The 20,658-nt window shown below is 33.4% G+C and overlaps 1 protein-coding gene across 1 annotated transcript in view; it reads left to right on the top strand.

The window, feature by feature from the left end:
- The first annotated feature begins 439 nt into the window (after positions 1 to 439).
- nlgn4xb (neuroligin 4 X-linked b) overlaps positions 440 to 20,658 on the top strand; it is a 21,810-nt gene continuing 1,591 nt past the window's right edge. The window contains exons 1-4 of the mRNA XM_016564331.1: positions 440 to 595; positions 8,584 to 9,179; positions 12,642 to 12,794; positions 19,413 to 19,598. Coding sequence (XP_016419817.1) covers positions 8,762 to 9,179; positions 12,642 to 12,794; positions 19,413 to 19,598 — 757 coding nt within the window. The 5' untranslated portion in view covers positions 440 to 595; positions 8,584 to 8,761. The remainder of the gene's footprint in view (positions 596 to 8,583; positions 9,180 to 12,641; positions 12,795 to 19,412; positions 19,599 to 20,658) is intronic.

The raw sequence follows: 20,658 nt of genomic DNA, 5'->3' as shown, positions 1-20,658 counted from the left end.
GACAGCGTCCCGTCGTTTCTCAAGTTCTCCATGTTTCTGTGTAGCTACATCTCTGGCTGAGCTTTAATGCAGTCAGTCCATGGTTCTCATTAGAGAGAGAGAGAGATAGAGAGAGAGAGAGAATCAAGACGCTGGGATTGATCAGAGGATCCAGATTCTCGTGTGCGTGATTAAATGCGTGATGTCCACCCTTGTAAGCACGTTTCTCCATCCTTTTGGGAAGCGCTGAATATCCGCGGTGTTTTATGGAGGTTTTGCGCGCTGGCGTCTGTGTCTCGTTCGGACGGTTTTTGTTCTTCTAATCTCGGATTTAAGGGTTTTTTCACCTTTTCTTGCAGATCTGAAGGTAAGCAGCTGTGTCTAATAATGCGTGTGTTTGGATGAAGATGGGTTTTTTCCTCCCAGATTTTTCTCGGCTTTCTATTCATCATATAGACGCGTAACCATCCTCTGAGTCACGAAAACGGCACGATCTAGCGATGCAGTGGAAAACATGTCCATGTCTGTGTAATGTCTTCGGTTTTAGCTGATTTAAGTGCAGGGTTTGTCCAGGCTGTTAGTCGCAGGACAGGAACGCAGTAACCGGGTGAAGCAGGTAAGATCTGACCGTCAGGGAATTAATAACCTACTTTACACATTCACATCGATTGCACAGCGTTAATGCCTCATCCTTTCTGAAAAACCTTAAATACTACGCTTTTCGACTCGTTTCGCTCATTAAGATGTAGATGGTGCTCCAGAAGAACCCCAATATAGCTGGTGTCATTGGTGACTTATTAGGAACGGCCTGTGCTTTAATGCAAAGACCCACTTCTATCAGCCCTCTGATGCATGCATGATCAAATCAAATCACCTCTTAATGATGCATTACAATTCAGAATAAGAACATGTTGTTTCCCGTTTTCGCGTCAAAATGATGTTTTTGAGAGAGTTGCACATCTATCCTGCAGTAGAGGTTCTTGGTGCATCACCACTTTTTTCAGATTTGTTTTGCCCATATGATTATGGGAACGAGTGGTTTGGATGATTATAGTGGTTTTTGGAGATCTGAAGTAGTGTAGTGGACATTTTCATCAAAGGGTTAAAATATATGGTTGATCATATGCAGTGTGTTGGGTTGTTTGCATTGCAAATTAATGTTAGTATCTCAGTGTTCTGTTTCATCAAGATGAGAATATAATAATTCCTGTTTTTTCCTTTCAAAATTATGTTTTTGAGAGAGTTGCAGCTGCAATCCAAAATTATATAGAGGTTCTTGCATTTTTTTCAGATAGATTATTAAAATGCTTTTAAAGATCTGACCATTGTAGTGGACATTTGCATCAAAGGGTTCAAATATACAGTTGATCATATAAACAGGTTTTGGTTTGTTTGCATTGCCGTTAATGTTAGTATCTTAATGTTTTTCCCTTTTAAAATGATGTTTTGGAGAGAATTACACCCTGCATTTGAAAATAATGTTGTTAAATATTCCAGAGGTTCTTGGTGCATCACCAATTTTTAGCCATGTTTTTATAAATAAAAACACACTATAAAGAGGACAGCCGTATGTAATTATGGGAAAGATTGGTTTAGATGATTATAGTGGCTTTTTAAGATCTGAGCATTGTAGTGGGAGTCAAAGGGTTAATATATACAGGTTTTAGTTTGCTTGCATTGCAATTAATGCTAGAATTATTAATGTGTCCTAATGTTACGTTTCATCAAAAAGTAAGAATAAAATATTCCTATTTTTCCCTTTTAAAATTATGATTTTAAGATAATTACATTCTGCAATTGAAAATAATATTAAATACTACAGAAGTTCTTGGTGCATCACATCTTTTCAGCCATGTTTTATAAATAAAAACACACCATAAAGAGGACAGTCATATGTAATTATGGGTTTTAGATTATTAAAGTGGCTTTTGAAGATCTGACCATTGTAGTAGGCATTTGCATCAAAGGGTTACAGTTAATCATATAAACAAGTTTTGGTTTGTTTGCATTGCCGTTAATGTTAGTATCTTAATGTTTTTTCCATTTCAAAATGATGTTTTTGAGAGGATTGCACCCTGCATTTGAAAATAATGTTGTTAAATATTAGAGGTTCTTGGTGCATCACCACTTTTCAGCCATGTTTTTATAAAAAAAAAACACAATATAAAGAAGACAGCCGTATGTAACAAAGAGTGGTTTAGATGATTATAGTGGCTTTTTGAAGATCTGACCATTTGCATCAAAGGGTTAAACAGCTGATCATATACAGGTTTTGGTTTGCTTGCATTGCCGTTAATGTTAGTATTCTTCATTAGTACTGGTGGTCATCAGTGATAAAGCATCTTTTTATATTCTCAACATGAAATCGCTGAACCAGCAGGTGGTACTACAGTATGTACATCTACATGGTGCATGAATGGAGATGCAATGTGAAAGAGGACTAAATCACCTTTAAAATAGGTGAGACGCATTAGTTTGATTGCAAATCAACAGCGTTTGTCAGCAGTATATGAGGTCTGATGATTTGCATTGCAGCATGAGTGTGTGAATTACAGGTGCATCATTATTAACTGTGTCAAGAGGAACAGACGCGTCCAACAAGGACAGAAAGCTTCAGCAGACAGGAGTAGAGTTGAAAGGCCACCCCTGCAGGGATAAGCAGCCACTTCAGATCGTTTCTAAAAGTGTCACAAAAGAACAGCCGCCGCAAGCATTACCTCAGGTTTGAAAGGATTGTTCAGCCAAAAAATGAACGTTTTTGTCATTTTTCACACAGTATCTTTCCATAGTGTCATTCATTTTTTTTGCAAAGATCATTAGAACATGTTTTATGTATATATATATAAAAAAAACTTCAAGATTTCAGGTTTATTTCAGTGCATTACTTGCCATTTCTTTGTAATTATTTGTGAATTTTACTAGCAATTTCAAAGTGAAAATTGTTTCAAAGCAGGGTTATTACTGGTAACAAACTGGAACGAAAATTAAATCCATTTATTTATATTCTAAACAGTTGATACTTTAAATAAAATAAACACTAAGCAAAATAAAATTAAATTAAACATTTTTATAAAAATATATATTTTTTAATTCAGCTAGTTGTGAGAAATATTTCTTAACTGTCTCATTTTAATGTACTAAAGTAGCTAAAACTGAAATAGAAATAGGCATATATTTAAAAAAAAATACAACTACTAAAAATGACAAAAACACAACAAAATTACTAAAACTAGCTAAAATGAAAATAAAAACTAAAACTGATTTGAAATGTTCATAAAAATATAGTATCTAAATGAAACTAAAATAACACCGTTTCAAAGTAAATCCTATGCCATTGTTTCAGTGTATGAGTAAAATTAAGAATAACAGCTTAATGAGAAAGAGATTTGAGAGCCTTGTTGTATGGATAAATCATTTCTCGTTTTTTGGATGAATAGTTCTATTCCTTTAAACACACATTATATTCTAAGCTTCACAAAGCATGCAGGTTTTATAGCAGGTGTTTTTAGTTTTTTTGTAAAAACATATTTCCTGTGTATTTTAGTATATGTTGTTTGAGCATGTTAATCTATGTTGCATGCATCTCTCATAATATGATCATATATGCACACAGACACTTATTGGAGACATGTAATAACATTCAATGCTGTCCAGACGTCTTGGACATTTCTGCAGGCAGTATAATTTAGTTATGCTCATTTATTTCAAAGGGCTCAGGGTTTGTCTGGTTGTGCTCATTAGAGGTCCCCTGCTGGTTGATGCTGTAACTACACCTGTGCTACATGGCATTCATAGCTCAGGTGAATGACTCGGTGAGCGTCAGGGAGAAAAGATGGCAGCATGCAGGTTGTGCACCAGCTTTGGCTAGAAATGTCTCGGCGTGAGTGCAGTATAAATGCATAGTAAAAATACTAATAATTCACTCAAAAATTAACATTTGCTGAAATTGTGTTCACCCTCAGATCATCCGAGATCAGGATGAGATGGAGTGCTGTGGATTACTTGTGGATTATTGTGATGTTTTTATCAGCTGTTTGGACTCTCATTCTGACGGCACCCATTCACTGCAGAGCATCCATTGCTGAGACACTGATGCAGTGCTACATTTCTACAAACCTGATGAAGGAAAAAACTCATCCCGATCTCGGATGGCACATTTTCAGCAAATGTTCATTTTTGCCTGAACTATGACTTTAATCACAAATGAGTGGGGAAAAAAATTGGAAATTGATGTTATTCTTACATTGAAATCCCAAATTCATCACTGCGTCTCAACGCATGCATTTATCCAAAGTGACTTACATTGCATTCAAGCTATGCATTCGCTGGGAAACAAACCCATGACCTTGGTGTTGCGAGCACCATGATCTACAGGAATGCATGAAACACACAAACAACCTGATCAAACATGTTCTAGTTAAAGCTGAGCAGGTTTGTTAAGCACAGGCGGACTGTAAACAAGCAGCATTGTTAGTTTTGAAGCGAATCAGCAGGTTGAGAAAGAACGAGGTGAAAACAGCGACACGGACAAACCTGTCAAGAACTGTGTGATTGTGATTGTCAAGGTTTTGTGTGAAAACTAGTTAAAAGTTTTGTGTTTGTTGCTCCCGAATCCTGCTGATGAGAATATTATATTCCTGAAAATTACATTTCCACACAGCTTGATGCTTTGCCAGCAGCCAGCAGAGACACGATGTACAGCACCTTTAATTGTAATTCTTTTAAATGAGCCTTGATTTGACTCATTTAAGCTCAGTTGTAGTTTATGTAATGCTCTTGTTTATGTAATGCATGATTCAAATTTTATGCAATTTATAACAAATTAAAAGTTACTCTTATTCAGCTTACACTGCAACAAAAAAAGAAAACATTGTTAACTATTTAAAAAAAAAATATTGTTGTCCTGTACAAATATCTAAGCATCCTTAAAGCAAGAAGCTAATTTGATATGTTTGGCTTGTTGTCAGAGAATCTATCTGAACTATTAGTGTATTTCGTCTTTGCATTTTATTCTCATTTAGTTGTATTCCTTTTTTCTCATTTATGCTTAATATCTTTATACTCCACATTCTCTGAAAAAGCAGCAATACAAATGCAAACTCGCACTTTATGAATTGTTGCTTCAGCTTGTTTACACTGCAAAAGGTCACATTCGTAAGAGTTTGTTCTTAGTTTTGTCTTTTTCATTACAAATATCTAATCATCCTTACAGCAAGACATTTACTAGAGAAGCAAATGCGATATTTTTGGCTTGCTGTCAGAAAATCTATCCAAAATAAGCATTTTTTTTTCTTTGCATTTTGTTTTCATTTAGTTTTATTACTTTTTTCTCTGATTAATGCTTAATATCTTTATCCTCAAGATAGATTCACTGAAAAGGCAGCAATACAAATGCACAACTCACATTTGATGTAATTTCTAACAAATTAATAGTTACTCATTTATTCTTACTTCTGTCTCTTTGTCATATAAATATCCTTAAAACAAGAAGCAAATATGATTTTTTGGGCTTGTCAGAGAATCTCTCTGGAATATAAATGTATTTTGTCTCTGGATTTTATTTTCATTTAGTTTTATTTCACGTTCGTTCTTGTTTATGCTTAATGTCTTTATGTACAAGATCGATTCACTGAGAAATCAGCAATGCAAATGCACAACTCACACTTTATGCAATTTATAAAAAGTTACTCTTATTTTTCTTTAGCTTGTTTACACTGCAATCTAATATCTAAACATCTTTAGAGCAAGAAGTGAATTAGATTTTAAGCCTTGTTGTCAGAGAATCTCTGGAATATAAGTTTATTTTGTCTTTGCATTTTTTTTAAAGTTATATTTCTCTTGTTTATGCTTAATATCTTTGTTCAAAATACATTCTCTGAAAAAATCAGCAATGCAAATGCAGACTCACACTTTATGTAATTTATAACAAACTTTTTTGCTTCACCTTGTTTACACTGTGAAAAGACAGAATTTATTCTTATGTATTCGTACAGATGTTGCAACATGCTTAAAGCAAACTTGACATTTTGACTCTTGCATTTTTTTATTTCACTTGTTTATGCTTAATATCTTTATATTCAAGATAGTTTCTCTGAAAAAAGAAGCAATACAAATGCACAACTCACTTTTTGTAATTTATAACAAATTAAAAGTTACTCTTATTTTGCTTTAGCTTATTTACAGTGCAAAAAAAAAAAAATCACAATTTATTCTCACTTCTGTCTTCTTGTCCTGTACAAATATCAAAATATGGCAAAATATTTACCAGAGATGCAAATGTGATATTAAGCCTTGTTGTTAGAGAATCCATCTGGAGTATATGTTTTTTTTTATTTTATTATTATTATTATTATTATTTTCTTTTTTATTATATATTTTTTTATTGTTTGATGCTTAATACCTTTATATTCACGATAGAATCTCTGAAAAAAAGCATTAATATTTCATTCTGTTTTGTCTGCAGGTAAATATTTTATGCTTTATAAGAATGTTTAGACATTTTAACTGTTAAACGAGACGAGGATCCTCATGAATAATATATTTTGTGTTGCTCAACATTACATAAGTGGACACCCACAGATGAGATGTGCCAAGCGCTGCAGATGTCTGGCTGACAGCTTTGTTAATGGCTCTGAGCGTTCAGATGACTGCTGAATGAATGTGCCAGATTTATACGGCCCGCGTTATTAGAGAGCCTGGACTTTTCTCCCTGCCAGCGAAGCCACTGAACATTTCATTCATTTTAATGGATGGTAAATAATACAAAGCCGAGTGTGTTTTTTCACAGCCGCTCCATGGGCTCAAAAACGCCATTAGAACTGCAGTATTGTGGTTTGGTGTTACTGTTAGACATTGTGATGTTTTAGGAGCGACAAATGCATTGAAATGCAGAGGTGAATCTGCTAAATGATGCTTCTGAGTCGCTCGTGAATGATGGCTGATGCACTGATATGTTGTTTGAGATTCTACAGGAGTGTTTGGAGATATTAAAGCAATCATATTTGTGTTATCATTCCTACAGGATGCTAACAATTTAACCTGGTTGGTGTTTTTGACTAAAAGAGATGCTATTTATTAACCACAGACAGCATTTTTAGTGAGTCTGTCCAGTTTAATGTGTTGAACCAAGAAGATATTCGGATAATCCAGAGATGAGATGACGGTTTTCAGGCTTTTGAAGAAATTCTAAGAGTAAATAAACTTAGTCGTGTGTGCAAAGACTGACGAAACAACTACCGATCACTGTCGAGATACTGTTTAAAATGAACACAAGTCATGAGACAAGGAAAGATCAATATTTGCTCGCTGATTCTAGCTGGTCTAAGAGCAGTGTGTTAATATGCAATAACTTTAATATTTTGAATTCATGTTTTCAAACTTAAATGGTTGTAAAGTGTTTTAATGCTTTGAAGCACAGACTTCATTAAAAGCATGAAGCATGATTTTTTATTTTTTTTTTATAAAAAAAAAAGTAAATTTTTATTTCACAATTTGGACTTTTTGTTCTTGCAATTTTGAATTTATATTTCACAATTCAGACTTTTTTGAAAAGTCAGAAGAGTGAAACAAACTTGCAATTGTGAGGAAAAAAGTCACAATTAATGTTTTAATTTTAATTTTTTTATTTTGTGGCGGAATAAACTGAATCGTGAGATTTAAACTGATCTGACTTCAGACTTTTTTTCTCACAATTCTGTGAAAAATATAAAAATTGTGAGATTTTACTTTTTTTTTATTATTTTTTTTTTTTTTATTCCATGGTGGAAACAAACAAACCAAAATAGAATTGCAAGATATGAAGTCAGAATTGTGAGATAAAAATCCTCGCCCTTTACAGAAATGGGCTTCCATAGATATCAACCTCAAATCTGGAAAACTTGTTTAGATTTATGTCTATTATTTATGTATATGTATACTGCATATGAGTCAAAGATGAGACATCCCATTTTGGTGTCCGCATCAAATTAAATTTACAAAAGTGATTTTATATAAACAGAAAGCCTATTAAATACATATCTACTTTAATGTTTCAAATAACTTTTGTGAAAATAAAATGTCAAAATATGGTTGAAATAATGTTCCATGGTCACTTAGCGTAACATATATATGTGACCCTGGAGCACAAAACCAGTCATAAGGGTCAATTTTTCGAAAGCTGAATAAATAAGCTTTCCATTGATGTATGGTTTGTTAGGATCGGACAATATTTGGCTGAGATACAACTATATGAATACTATATGTCCAAAAATAAATAAAATTAAATGATTAAACACTTCTTGCTGACAAATGGGTAAAACCTAGTGGTTTGAAGGACAGTGGCAAAGATTTAAAATCAATTCATTTGTATTTTGAGAGTCTTTTAATGATTCTGGTTGGTTACATTAATTATTGTTACACTGAAAGGCATTTTTTTCTGTAAATAATGGTACACATGTATGATAGTCATAATTTTTTGCTCAGAAATTTAAACCTGGATTAAACTTTATTGTTTTGATGCATGAAAGCCCCTTCTTGTCCTTGACCATATAGTGTCTCTTGCCCAGCCGTATTGAGTATATTTCTGATATAAATCATAATTTAAATGTGCTCCTCTCTCTCCCACAGGTAGCTCAATCTGACTGGAATCAAATCAGGATATACTTGTGTTTCTGAAACATGGCAGGCACCGTCTCCGTCGACTCGAGGGCCGAAGCAGCTCGTCTGAGGATCTGTGGCGCTTTGGATTAACAGATCTGCGGTCGCACATTTGTGAGGATTACGCCTTTGCTTTGCTGCCTTTGCCATGCTTTGTCTGAGAATGATCCTTCGGGTCGTCTCTGTGGTTTGGGGAGTTACGCTCGTCGTTTGTCAGCAAGCACAGTTCACCACCGTCACCACAAACTACGGGAAGCTGCGTGGATTGCGTGTGGCGATGCCCAGTGAGATCCTGGGCCCCGTGGAGCAGTATCTGGGGGTCCCGTATGCGATGCCCCCTACTGGACAGCGGCGCTTCCAGGTCCCGGAGCCGCCGGCGTCGTGGCCCGGCATCAGGAACGCCACGCAGTTCGCTCCGGTGTGTCCGCAGTATCTGGAGGACCGGCTGCTGCTCACAGACATGCTTCCGGTGTGGTTTACTGCAAACCTGGACACGGTCGCGTCGTACGTACACGAGCAGAGCGAAGATTGTCTGTACCTCAACATCTACGTGCCCACGGAGGAAGGTACACTTATTAAAATACATTACTTTTGCATATATCTATGTATATATACCATTCAAAAGTTTGGGGTTGGGAAGTTTTTTAAATGTTTTGGAAAGACGTCTCTTCTGCTCACTGAGGCTGCATTTATTTAATCAAAAATACAGTAGAAATTGTGATTTTTTTTTACTATTTAAAATAGCTGTTTTCTATGTGAATATCTGTTAAACTGTAATTTATTTCTGTGATCTGCAGCTGTATTTTCAGCATCATTACTCCAGTCTTCAGTGTCACATGATCTTCAGAAATCATTCTAATATGCTGATTTGCTGCTCAAGAAACATTTCTGATTATTATCAATGTTGAAAACCGTTGTGCTGCAAAATATTTTTGCGGAAACCGTGATACATTTTATTTTTCAGGATTTTTTGATGAATAGAAAGTTGAAAAGAACAGCATTTGTTTGAAATAGAAATCTACTGTAACATTATAAATGTCTTTACTGTCACTTTTGATCAATTTAATGCATCCTTGATGAATAAACATATCAGTTTCTTAAATAAATTTTACTTACCCCAAACTTTTGAACTATATATACACACACAGAGCAAAATTAAAAATATATAACTCAAACTCAACATATATAACTCAAAATGAATTATGCGTATATGAAATTCTTAATACAGCTGTATTAGTTTATGAAAGTTGTAGTTTTCTGTAGGGTTGCAAAAGGGGCAGAAACTTTCCAAAAGTTTCCAGAAAGAATTCTGGAAATTTACTGGAAATGTTCCACCCCTTTGCTGCCCTTTTTTTCATTTATGTATAAAGGTCTTAAGCAAATTTGTCTGAAGTACCAGTTTTGTTTTGTTGTAGTAGTGGATATGGAATAGTGGATGCTTATGAAAAAATATAAATTTACATATGAACCTTTTTCGTTTAATGTAACATTATGTATAATTATTATGAAATTATAAATGAGGACCGAAGTGAATTCTTGATGATGATGATGGATATGGATAAAAATGTTGTATAAAATACTAAAACCTTTATTTTTATTTATGCATATTTATTGGTACTGACTGACTTATATTTATAATCACTGGTTCTCATGCTTTATCCTTGCAAAGATTTTTTGCCGTATGGGATTGACTTCTTGACAAAGGATTCATGAAATGCTGCTGTAATATGTGGAACAGAAGCGTGTCTGTGATGCATTAACATGCTGTCTACTTAGGCCGCTCACTAGCTGTTGGAACAGAGCCGTTTTATCATCATATCCATGTATTCATGGGATTGCCATGATCTTATTTTCGCGTGTCGCTTCTTGTTTCTCATATAGACAGAAACTAAATATGCCGTTTATTCCTTAAGGAGATGGATTCATGATTTAGCAGTTGATGTCCAAACTGTGACGCTCTAGTAGATTCATCAGTAACGCAGCGCATCGCCTCGAGGAGCACAACATAATGAAACGCATGATGAACGGAGATGACAAACAAAACATTAGATGCAGAACTCAAGAGCTGGTCGTGCAAGTTTTGTTCACTGTTCTCAGTTCTCAGGTTGTAGGTCTTTCCAGGTTAAAATAAATCTAAAACCTGAAATACAATAAATGCTGTATATATACTGTATGCTATATATACTGTGTATGTATATATATATATATATATATATATATATATACAGGTGCATCTAAAAAAAATGTGAATATCGTGAAATTTTTTTTTTTTTGAGACTTTAGTCTTTGCAACTTTACAGATCTTCTTTATGCACCAAGAGCTTGTAACACTCCAAAGAGAAAGGAAAAAATGAAATCGCATCATATGACCCCTTTAAAGAACTTAAACATTTCTGTTTTGTAAATCCTTTTTTTTTATTGATCTTAGGAAATATTCTAACATTTTGAGATACTGGATTTTTGACTTTCATGAGCTGTAAGCTCTAATCATCAAAATAAAAAAAAAATAAAAACAAACATTTGAAATGTTTTACTTTACATGTAATGAATCTAGAATATATGAAAGTTTCACTTTTTGAAATAAGTTACCAAACATAATTAACTTTTTCACGATATTCTAATTTTTTGAGATGAACCTGTATATGTGTGTATATATATATTTATATATATAGATGGATATACTAACTAAAACTAAATAAACTAAATCTAATAAATAAAAAGGAAAAAAACTATATTGATGACTATGAAACTATATTGTCATATTTAAAAGAAAAAAAAATAAGAAAAATTATGCTAGTTGCTGACTTTTCAAAGAAAGTACTAAAAATGCATTTACGTATTTATGTCTTTAATTATTTTTTTAAAGATTTGTACTGATATTTGTGTAATAGTGATTGACTGATGGATTTAGATTTTTATAAAGTATCTATAATGATGCTTGTGATGTAAATCAGGGAACTCTTTATAAAAGTGCAGCAGACACTAACATAAAATGATATAAATATCAGCGGTCGCTCTATATCTCCAGTATAGTCTCAGTAAGATGAGATTGAAATGCTCCAAACATATAATGCAGTGATTGAGAGCTGAAGAAATAAAGGCTCCTCAGAAGATGTGAGATGTTCTGGAGGCTTGTGAAGATCATTCCTCCGCTGAGGAACAGTGAAAGTAAAGCTTCTGGAAACAAACGCTCCTCAAAAGATCCTGAGGATCAGATTTGAGACTCTAAAACATGATTGATGGAGAATCAAGTAAAGCTGAGCTGCTTCAGTCCAGTGAGTGTTCATCTGGAGATATTACTGCATTTATTCTGACGCTTACTTGATCAAAATCAGTCAAGATTTGACACGAGAAGAGTTTCTACAATTACACTAAAAGAGCTTTTACTGGATAAAACACTCTAAACTCTCAATCAGAGACAGAAGACGGGAGGAGATTGAGTGAAACAGCAAAGTTTTGATCATTTATAGGGTTAAAATGATGAGAGAGACTCACACCAGCAGTTATATAAATGTTTCCTTCAATGCTGTGTTTATGTGAAGATAAGTTGATTTTAATTTCCATGAGAATGGTTTGACGAAACTAGGTTTTCATAAGAAGCTTTTTTTAAACGCTCCTGGGAAACACGGTAACTTATAACAGTAAGCATCCTCTTTCTCATTAAACACTGTTTTATATTTCATACTTAATGGAAACATCAGCAGTTTTTCATAATTGGCCGGGTTTTGTCCTGCCCTCAATAGTGAACGAAAACACCCAGTTTTCCACAGCGCTCCAGTGTCTTCTGTTTTAATGGAGAACATTATGACTTAATGGACGTGATATAAAACACTAGTAATGACCTCAGACGACTCTATTAAGCACAAACACTTTAATATATTTACTCTAAATGTACACAGACTGAGATGAGTTAATGCAAGAGTTCATCTGTCAATATTTACTGCCGTCAGTTTTTATTTCTGCCTGATCTGTTCTCTTAAGAGACTGTGTTTGTTGCTTGTATTAAGTGATTTTTCTTTCTGTTTCAGATGCGCATGACGACACGGGCTTGAAGCCGGTCATGGTTTATATTCACGGCGGCTCGTATGTCGAGGGAACGGGGAACATGATCGACGGCAGCATCCTCGCCAGCTACGGAAACGTGATCGTCGTCACCGTGAACTACCGGTTAGGAGTGCTAGGTGAGTCGCTCGAAACGTATTAATGCATGCATGAGGATCTTATTTACACTGCTGTTGGAAGAAATTAGTACTTTAATTCGTCAGGGACGCATTAGATTGATCAAAAGTGCTAGTAAAGACATGTTACAAAAGATTTCTGTTTTTAAATAAACGCTGTACTTTTGAACTATCTATTCATCTGTGAATCCTGAAAAATAAAATGTATGATGCTTTCCACAATAATATTGTGCAGCACAACTGTTTTCAACATTGATAATAATCAGAAATGTTTCTTGAGCACCAAATCTGCATATTAGAATCAGTGTTATTTTAGTATCACTGAGATATAGTTTTTATTAATATATTGAATCAGTTTTTTTTGTTGGTTTTTTTGTAAAAAAATTTGTAATTTTGTTGTGTTTTTGCTATTTTTATTATTATTTTTTTTTTTTATTTTAGTTATTTTATTTCAGGTAACAAATTCTATTTTATGTTTTTGGTATTAGTTTATTATATATATATATATAATATTATTTTTATTATTTTTATTTTTTAATTTTTTTAGTTAATGGTTATTTTATTTCAAGTAACTAAAATGTTATGTTTTTAGTTTTGGTTAAAATATTTTTCATATATGTTTTATATTTTATTTCATTGAATCGTTATTTCATTTCAAGTAACAAAAATGTTATGTTTTTAGTTTTAGTCAAAATATTTTTTTCTTTTATATTTTTAATATTTTATATTATTTTTGTTAATGGTTATTTTATTTAAAGTAATGCTTTTTTAAATGTTTTTAATTTTTTTTAATTATAATAACCCTGATTAGAATGATTTCTGAAGGATCATGTGACACTGAAGACTCTGATGCTAAAAATTCAGCTTTGATCACAGAAATAAATTACAGTTTAACACATTTTCACATATAAAGAGTTATTTTAAGTGATAATAATATTTCACAATTTTTACAATATTTTTGATCAAATAAATCCACCCTTGGTAAGCAAAAAAGACTTATTTAATTTTGTTAGTATTTTTGCATACAAGCTAAAGATAATGAAACCTGTAAACACACAGTACGTAAGAGATGATGTTAGAAAGCCTTCAGATGTTCATTAAAGGATCTTTTATTCATTTTCATAATGAAGGTTGTTGGCTATTACAAGTTCTGCCAAAAATAGATTCCTCTCTATAAAATAAAGCTTTTATAATGCTGTGTCTTTGAACAGAAGAACACGGTGAGGATTTGAAAGCTTATTAAAACACTAAGAATACTTATAAACACGAACACAAAGCAGCTCTCGCAAGTGTTTTAATTTGCAGTCTAAGTGTGCAGATTTATGATTCATTCATTTTGAATCCACACATCCAGTTTATATTATTTATATGTTTGGTGCAGAGCAGTTTATTTCTGTTTGTGAGTCTATTTTTCTGAGTTTTGAATGCGGTGACCTTGGATCGTCCGGCTGTTACTGGCTCTCTTTCTCATCAAGATATTGAAGCAGATTTCGTTTGAAGGTGCTGAGGTCCTTGGCGCTGAATTAGAGACGAAAAAGCTTGCTTTTAACAGCATCCCTCTTTTAAGAAGAGAGCGTGTTCTTTTCTCCGTGTGGAATTAGATCCAAACACTTCCCAGAGGCCTTCAGATTCAGACCGAATGCACTTTTGGTCATTACCATCAGATCTTTTGTACCAAATGATGTGATGTTTTGAACAAAGCATGAACGAGCTGGATGGAAGAGATTGATGTCTCTCGAGTCCGTCATTAAACTCATTCATAATTGTTGTGATTACCAAACATTGTCCAAAAATACACTATACCAGTCAAAAGTCTGGAACAATTATGATCGATAATAAGATCATGTGACACTGAAGAATGCAGTAATGATGCTGAAAAGTCAGTTTTGATCACATAAATAAATTACAGTTTAACAGATATTCACATAGACAACAGCTGTTTTACATTCTAATAATATTTCACAATTTTTACAGTTTTTACTGCATTTTTGATCAAATGGAATGCAGCCTTGATGAGCAGAAGGTGAGATACTAGTATAGTTTTTATTAGTATTTTTAATTTTTAATTTATTTATTTAAATTTGAATTTGAATGAAAGCATTCGTCATTTTGTTTTGTGTTTTTGTTATTTTTATTATTTTATAAATATGTCTATAATGTTTTATTAATTTTTACTTTAGTTTTAGTTATTCTAATACATCAAGTTAAACTAAATGAAAATGAGAAATGTTGCCTCAGCAGCTAGCTAAAATAAAACAAGTTTAATTTTTGTTACATTTGATTTTATTTCAGTTAATGTTTGCTCTATTTCAAGCAGCAAACATGTTTCTCAAGCAGTAAATCAGCATATTATACTGATTTCTGAAGATCATGTGACACTGAAGACTGGAGTAATGATGCTGAAAATACAGCTGCGCATCACAGAAATACATTACAGTTTAACAGATATTCACATAGAAACAGCTGTTTAAAGTAAGATCATGTGACACTGAAGACTGCAGTAATGATGCTGAAAATACAGCTGCGCATCACAGAAATACATTACAGTTTAACAGATATTCACATAGAAACAGCTGTTTAAAGTTGCAATAATATTTCACAATTTTTACTGTATTTTTGATCAAATAAATGCAGCTTTGCTGAGCGGAAGAGGAAAAATAGTAGTGTGTATAAACTCACATTTGATTGATCTTAGAGTGGTTGGATGGATGTGGCTGCAGGATATTTCACATCCAAGGTCTAGAAGTCCTTGTCTCCTCTCTCTGGCTCCAGTACTTCAGAAATGATCACAGATTCAGTGTGTTTTAAAGGGCAAAACGATCCAGCAGGGACAGATCAAGGCTGGAGGTCTGAGGAGAAACGACACCAGACTAAGCCACATAAAGACTCCTCGTCTTCAGCCGACAGCGTCTGTTTGAGCGAGCTCTGTCTCATGAATCTCCTGCAACGTCTGATCCTTTCATAGAGAAATTCAGCTGACATTTCATGTAATCTCAAGGCTAAATGTGACCCTGGAGCACAAAACCAGTCATAAGGGTCAATTTTTCGAAATTGAGATGCATGCATCATCTGAAAGCTGAATAAATAAGCTTTCCATTGATGTATGGTTTGTTAGGATAGGACAATATTTGGCTGAGATACATCTATTTGAAAATCTGGAATCTGAGGGTGCAAAAAAATCTAAATATTGAGAAAATCATCTTTAAAGTTGTTCAAATGAAGTTCTTAGCAATGCATATTACTAATCAAAAATTAAGTTTTGATACATTTACGGTAGGACATTTACAAACTATCTTCATGGAACATGATCTTTACTTAATATCCTAATGATTTTTAGCATAAAAGAAAAATGTATAATTTTGACCCATACAATGTATTGTTGGCTATTGCTACAAATATACCCCAGCCACTTAATGGATGTGGCTGCAGGATATTTCACATCCAAGGTCTAGAAGTCCTTGTCTCCTCTCTCTGGCTCCAGTACTTCAGAAATGATCACAGATTCAGTGTGTTTTAAAGGGCAAAACGATCCAGCAGGGACAGATCAAGGCTGGAGGTCTGAGGAGAAACGACACCAGACTAAGCCACATAAAGACTCCTCATCTTCAGCCGACAGCGTCTGTTTGAGCGAGCTCTGTCTCATGATTCTCCTGCAGCGTCTCATCCTTTCACGGAGAAATTCAGCTGACATTTCATGTAATCTCAAGGCTAAATGTGACCCTGGAGCACAAAACCAGTCTATATTGCTACAAATATACCCCAGCGACTTAAGACTGCTTTTGTGCTGCAGGGTCACATTTATTTCTGTTGTAAAGACGGGCGTAAGTGACTGATCTACTCGGAAGATGTTGGCGATTGCAGATAACAGAGCTCATTTGAAGCCTGAAAGTCCGTTACGTCTGTTTTTCATCCCTTCTCTTTTAATCTTTCTTATGTTATATTCTCTAAAATGCTGCTTTGGAGTAAAACTGTATAGTAAAAACGGAACTGAACTGATCCTGAATTTAACTGAAATACACTACCGTTTAAAGAAGTCTCTTCTGCTCACCAGGGCTGCATTTATTTGATCAAAAATACAGTAAAAATTGTGAAATATTTTTAGAATGTAAAACAGCTGTTTTCTATGTGAATATCTGTTAAACTGTAATTTATTTCTGTGATGCGCAGCTGTATTTTCAGCATCATTGCTCCAGTCTTCAGTGTTACATGATCTTCAGAAATCATTCTAATATGCTGATTTGTTGCCCGAGAAACATTTCTGATTATTATCAATGTTGAAAACAGTTGTGCTGCACAATATTTTTTGTGACATTTTATTTTTTCAGGATTCACGTATGAATAGAAAGTCTAAAAGAACAGCATTTATTGGAAATTGAAATCTTTTTTAACATTATAAATTACTTTACTGGCACTTTTGATCAATTTAATGTGTCCTCGATGAATGAAAGTATTAATTTCTTTCAAAAAAAGTTGCTGACTTCTGAAACTTCTGAACAGTAGTCTATGTAATATTTTGGACAAACACATTGTTTAAAATGTTTCTAAAACATTAAAATATCCAGTTTTCTTGTCATGATTGTAACTGTATTTAAAGGTTAGAAAAACTACAAGAACTTTCTACCAACATTCTGCTAACTTTATTTTCACCCAAAATATAACATTATTTGAACATTTATTTTTAAAATTCTAAGAACGTTAAAATGTCCAGTTTTCTTGCCGTGATTATAACATTATTTAAAGGTTACAAAAGCATTTCTTAGAATATTTATCAAGTACAAATAACATCACAAGGACATTTTGAGAATTTTGGTCTCTCAACATTATGAGAACGTATATTAAATATTAATATAGTTATAAGAATGTTCCATAAACATTACTTTGAGAATATTTTGTCCTTTTAAAAAAAACTATTAAAAAAACAGAACATTCCCTGTTAGCTGGTTTACTCTTGTTGTAGTTGTTTTATTTTTTTCGCACTTGTGGTTTGCAGTATATTAACAATCTACCAAACAAATCCATTTCTGGATTAATAAACTTCATCATTTCATTTATTTCAAGCAACCAGCTGTCTAATCTAATCTGACTTTTGTTTCTTTCCGTATACAGTTCACTACATTGCAAATATTCTCCACCATATATTTGTATTTTCTACAACTTATGTAAATTTTTTAAAAATGCTAATATTAAATACAGTAAGCTGACTTTTTATGGTGAATATGCACAATATTTTATATTTTTATAGCGTAAATAATTAATCTTCTCATCTGCACTTCTCACTCGAGAAAACGTCTCTGATAGATTCAGCGTTGAGAAAACAAGCAGCACGAGGTGCGTTGAGCGCGTGATGAATGCTGCATCCCTCACGGCATTTTGCCACAAAATAAACAGATGATATCAGAATCCATCTCATTAGACATCAGATGTTAAAGAGCTCGTTTAGCTGCTTCGCCGTCATAGATAAGCAGGCACTTTTGATAGTGTAGAACAGCCGAGGCTTTGTGGTAATGACTGCATGGCTCATTGAAGGACTCCAATGTTTATTGCTCAGGAATAAATTGCCCAGTTGAAAGTCCTACATCACAGACGAGGACTTCAATTAACCTTTATCAAGCACTGGCCTGGAGTCAGGAGATGTATATGCATCACAGGTGAAGGTCAGCCAAAGAGCTTTTTATTTGTGCACGGCGCTGGAATTAATAATGCAGCGTCCTCAGAGATGCACCAACATGATTGATGAAGCCCATCAATAAATAACATACAGAAATGAAGCTCTTGTGTATCCACTGCACTTTAGTTTTTTCCAGGTGAAAGTACTTGAGCTAAAGGAAGACTAAACGCATTAACAGGTGTTTAGTGTCGCGCTAAGCCACCTGAACGTCTCTTCGCATCAGCACGCTTGTGACAGATGATAGTGTTGATCCTCGAGGGTAGATTGAAGGGAAATTAAGTTTGCTGTTTCATATCTCGAGCTGCTCATGATATTTACATTGAGAGCGAGTGTGGGGGATTTCAGACGTGGACAGAACCGCTGAAGACCAGTGAAATGAACAGACAATTAAAGAGTTAATGTTGATTATAGCAATTTTCCATGTTTTGTTTAAAGAAATGCCTGCATTAATTTTCATTGCAGACGCTAGTGCAGCAACATGTGATTTTTGTGAATTTCTAAGTTCATATACAGAGTTCTGGCATGAAACTCTAGATGGCGCAGTCCTTGTCAACTAACTGAAATAACATTTTTGTTTTATTTTTTTCTTCAGTTAACAAAAATGTATTGTTTTGTCTTTGTAATGTATGTCTACATATCTGTAGTTTGTATTCATTTTGAATTAATTTTATTTTTTATTTTTAGTTATACAAGTACTTCAAGTTAAAGTTTTTTTTGTACATATTGTCTTTTATTTCAGTTAACAAATAGACACACACATTTATTTATAACTTGTTTGTTTGTTTGTTTTTGTTTTAGTTAATTCAGTGATTATAAAATCTGCAGCGTAGTGTTCATAATCCAAATAAATCTCTTATAGATGTCTGTATATGTCCAACAGCTTAAAAACAGATGAATATCTGAACATGTGCTCTGCAGCATTTCCTGATCTCTCAGCTGTCTCTGTGTTTCAGGTTTCCTCAGCACTGGCGATCAAGCAGCCAAAGGGAATTACGGTCTGCTGGATCAGATCCAGGCTCTGCGCTGGGTGAAGGAGAACATTCAGGCTTTTAACGGCGATCCGGAGCGAGTGACCATCTTCGGCTCCGGAGCAGGAGCCTCCTGCGTCAGTCTGCTGACCCTCTCGCACTACTCTGAAGGTCTGCTGGAGATCTCAAGATGAAGTGCATGAATATATAGGACTGCATGATTAATCAAAATTCTGAAATCACGCTTTATGATTTGCATAGTAAATTCAGAGTAAATGCTGCTCTAAACTAACTTGTCAAAACTTGAGTTTTGGTCGTTTATAACATGTATTTGGGAACACAACAAATGCAAACCATCTTGAGATGAGAAGCGCTGATCAACAAAAGAGAAGCTTTAATGGCTCCCTGTGGTTTTTCATTTCATTTTTTTTTTGTAATCTAAAGTGCCTTGCAAATGGAAAATACAACAAGCCATTCATCTTAAGGAGGCAATACACACGAGAAGTGCAAGCAATACAAAGTTTCAAGTATTGTTCAGAATAGTACTAGCAAGAACAGGGAGGGTTTTCCATCAAAATAAAAGTTTGATGTTTTAAAAATGTTTAAAAATTAAGAAATTAGGACAGCCATACATATTGTAATAGTGTTGTAATTTTACAGTTGTATGTATATTTTACAGTATGTATGTATGTATGTAAAATAAAATAATTATTATATAATTTGTTAAATACTTAATTTCAGTGAAATATTGCAATTATTAAATAATAATAATTATTAGCATATTATTATTATTATTAGTAGTAGTAGTAGTTTGTAGACATATAGATATATAATCACAAAATTATTAATATTATAATTTATATATAATCACAAAAACAAACACAGCAAACCTGGATTTAAAAAAAAAAATCACAATCACATTTTTTTTTATCAGAAAAAGCTTTCTTTTTACAGTGAAATATTACAAGTAATACTTCTTATTGTTTTTAGAAAATGCATTATTTTATTAATCTTTTTATTTTTAATAGTAATAAGTATTTTTATTATTATTTTGTAGCCATATTTATATATAATCACAAAATTATTGATATTATAATTGACATAATAGAATAACATGCACTATAAACCTGGATTTTTTCACAATTTTTATCAGAAAAACACTTGATTTACAGTTAACAATTACAAGTAATATTTCTTATTTTTTATATAATTATTATTTTAATAACGTTTT

This window comes from Sinocyclocheilus rhinocerous, unplaced genomic scaffold (assembly GCF_001515625.1).
Source record: "Sinocyclocheilus rhinocerous isolate Xijiao unplaced genomic scaffold, SAMN03320098_v1.1 scaffold1041, whole genome shotgun sequence".
Classification (NCBI taxonomy): domain Eukaryota; kingdom Metazoa; phylum Chordata; class Actinopteri; order Cypriniformes; family Cyprinidae; genus Sinocyclocheilus; species Sinocyclocheilus rhinocerous.
This window is presented reverse-complemented; position numbering and strand designations above follow the sequence as displayed.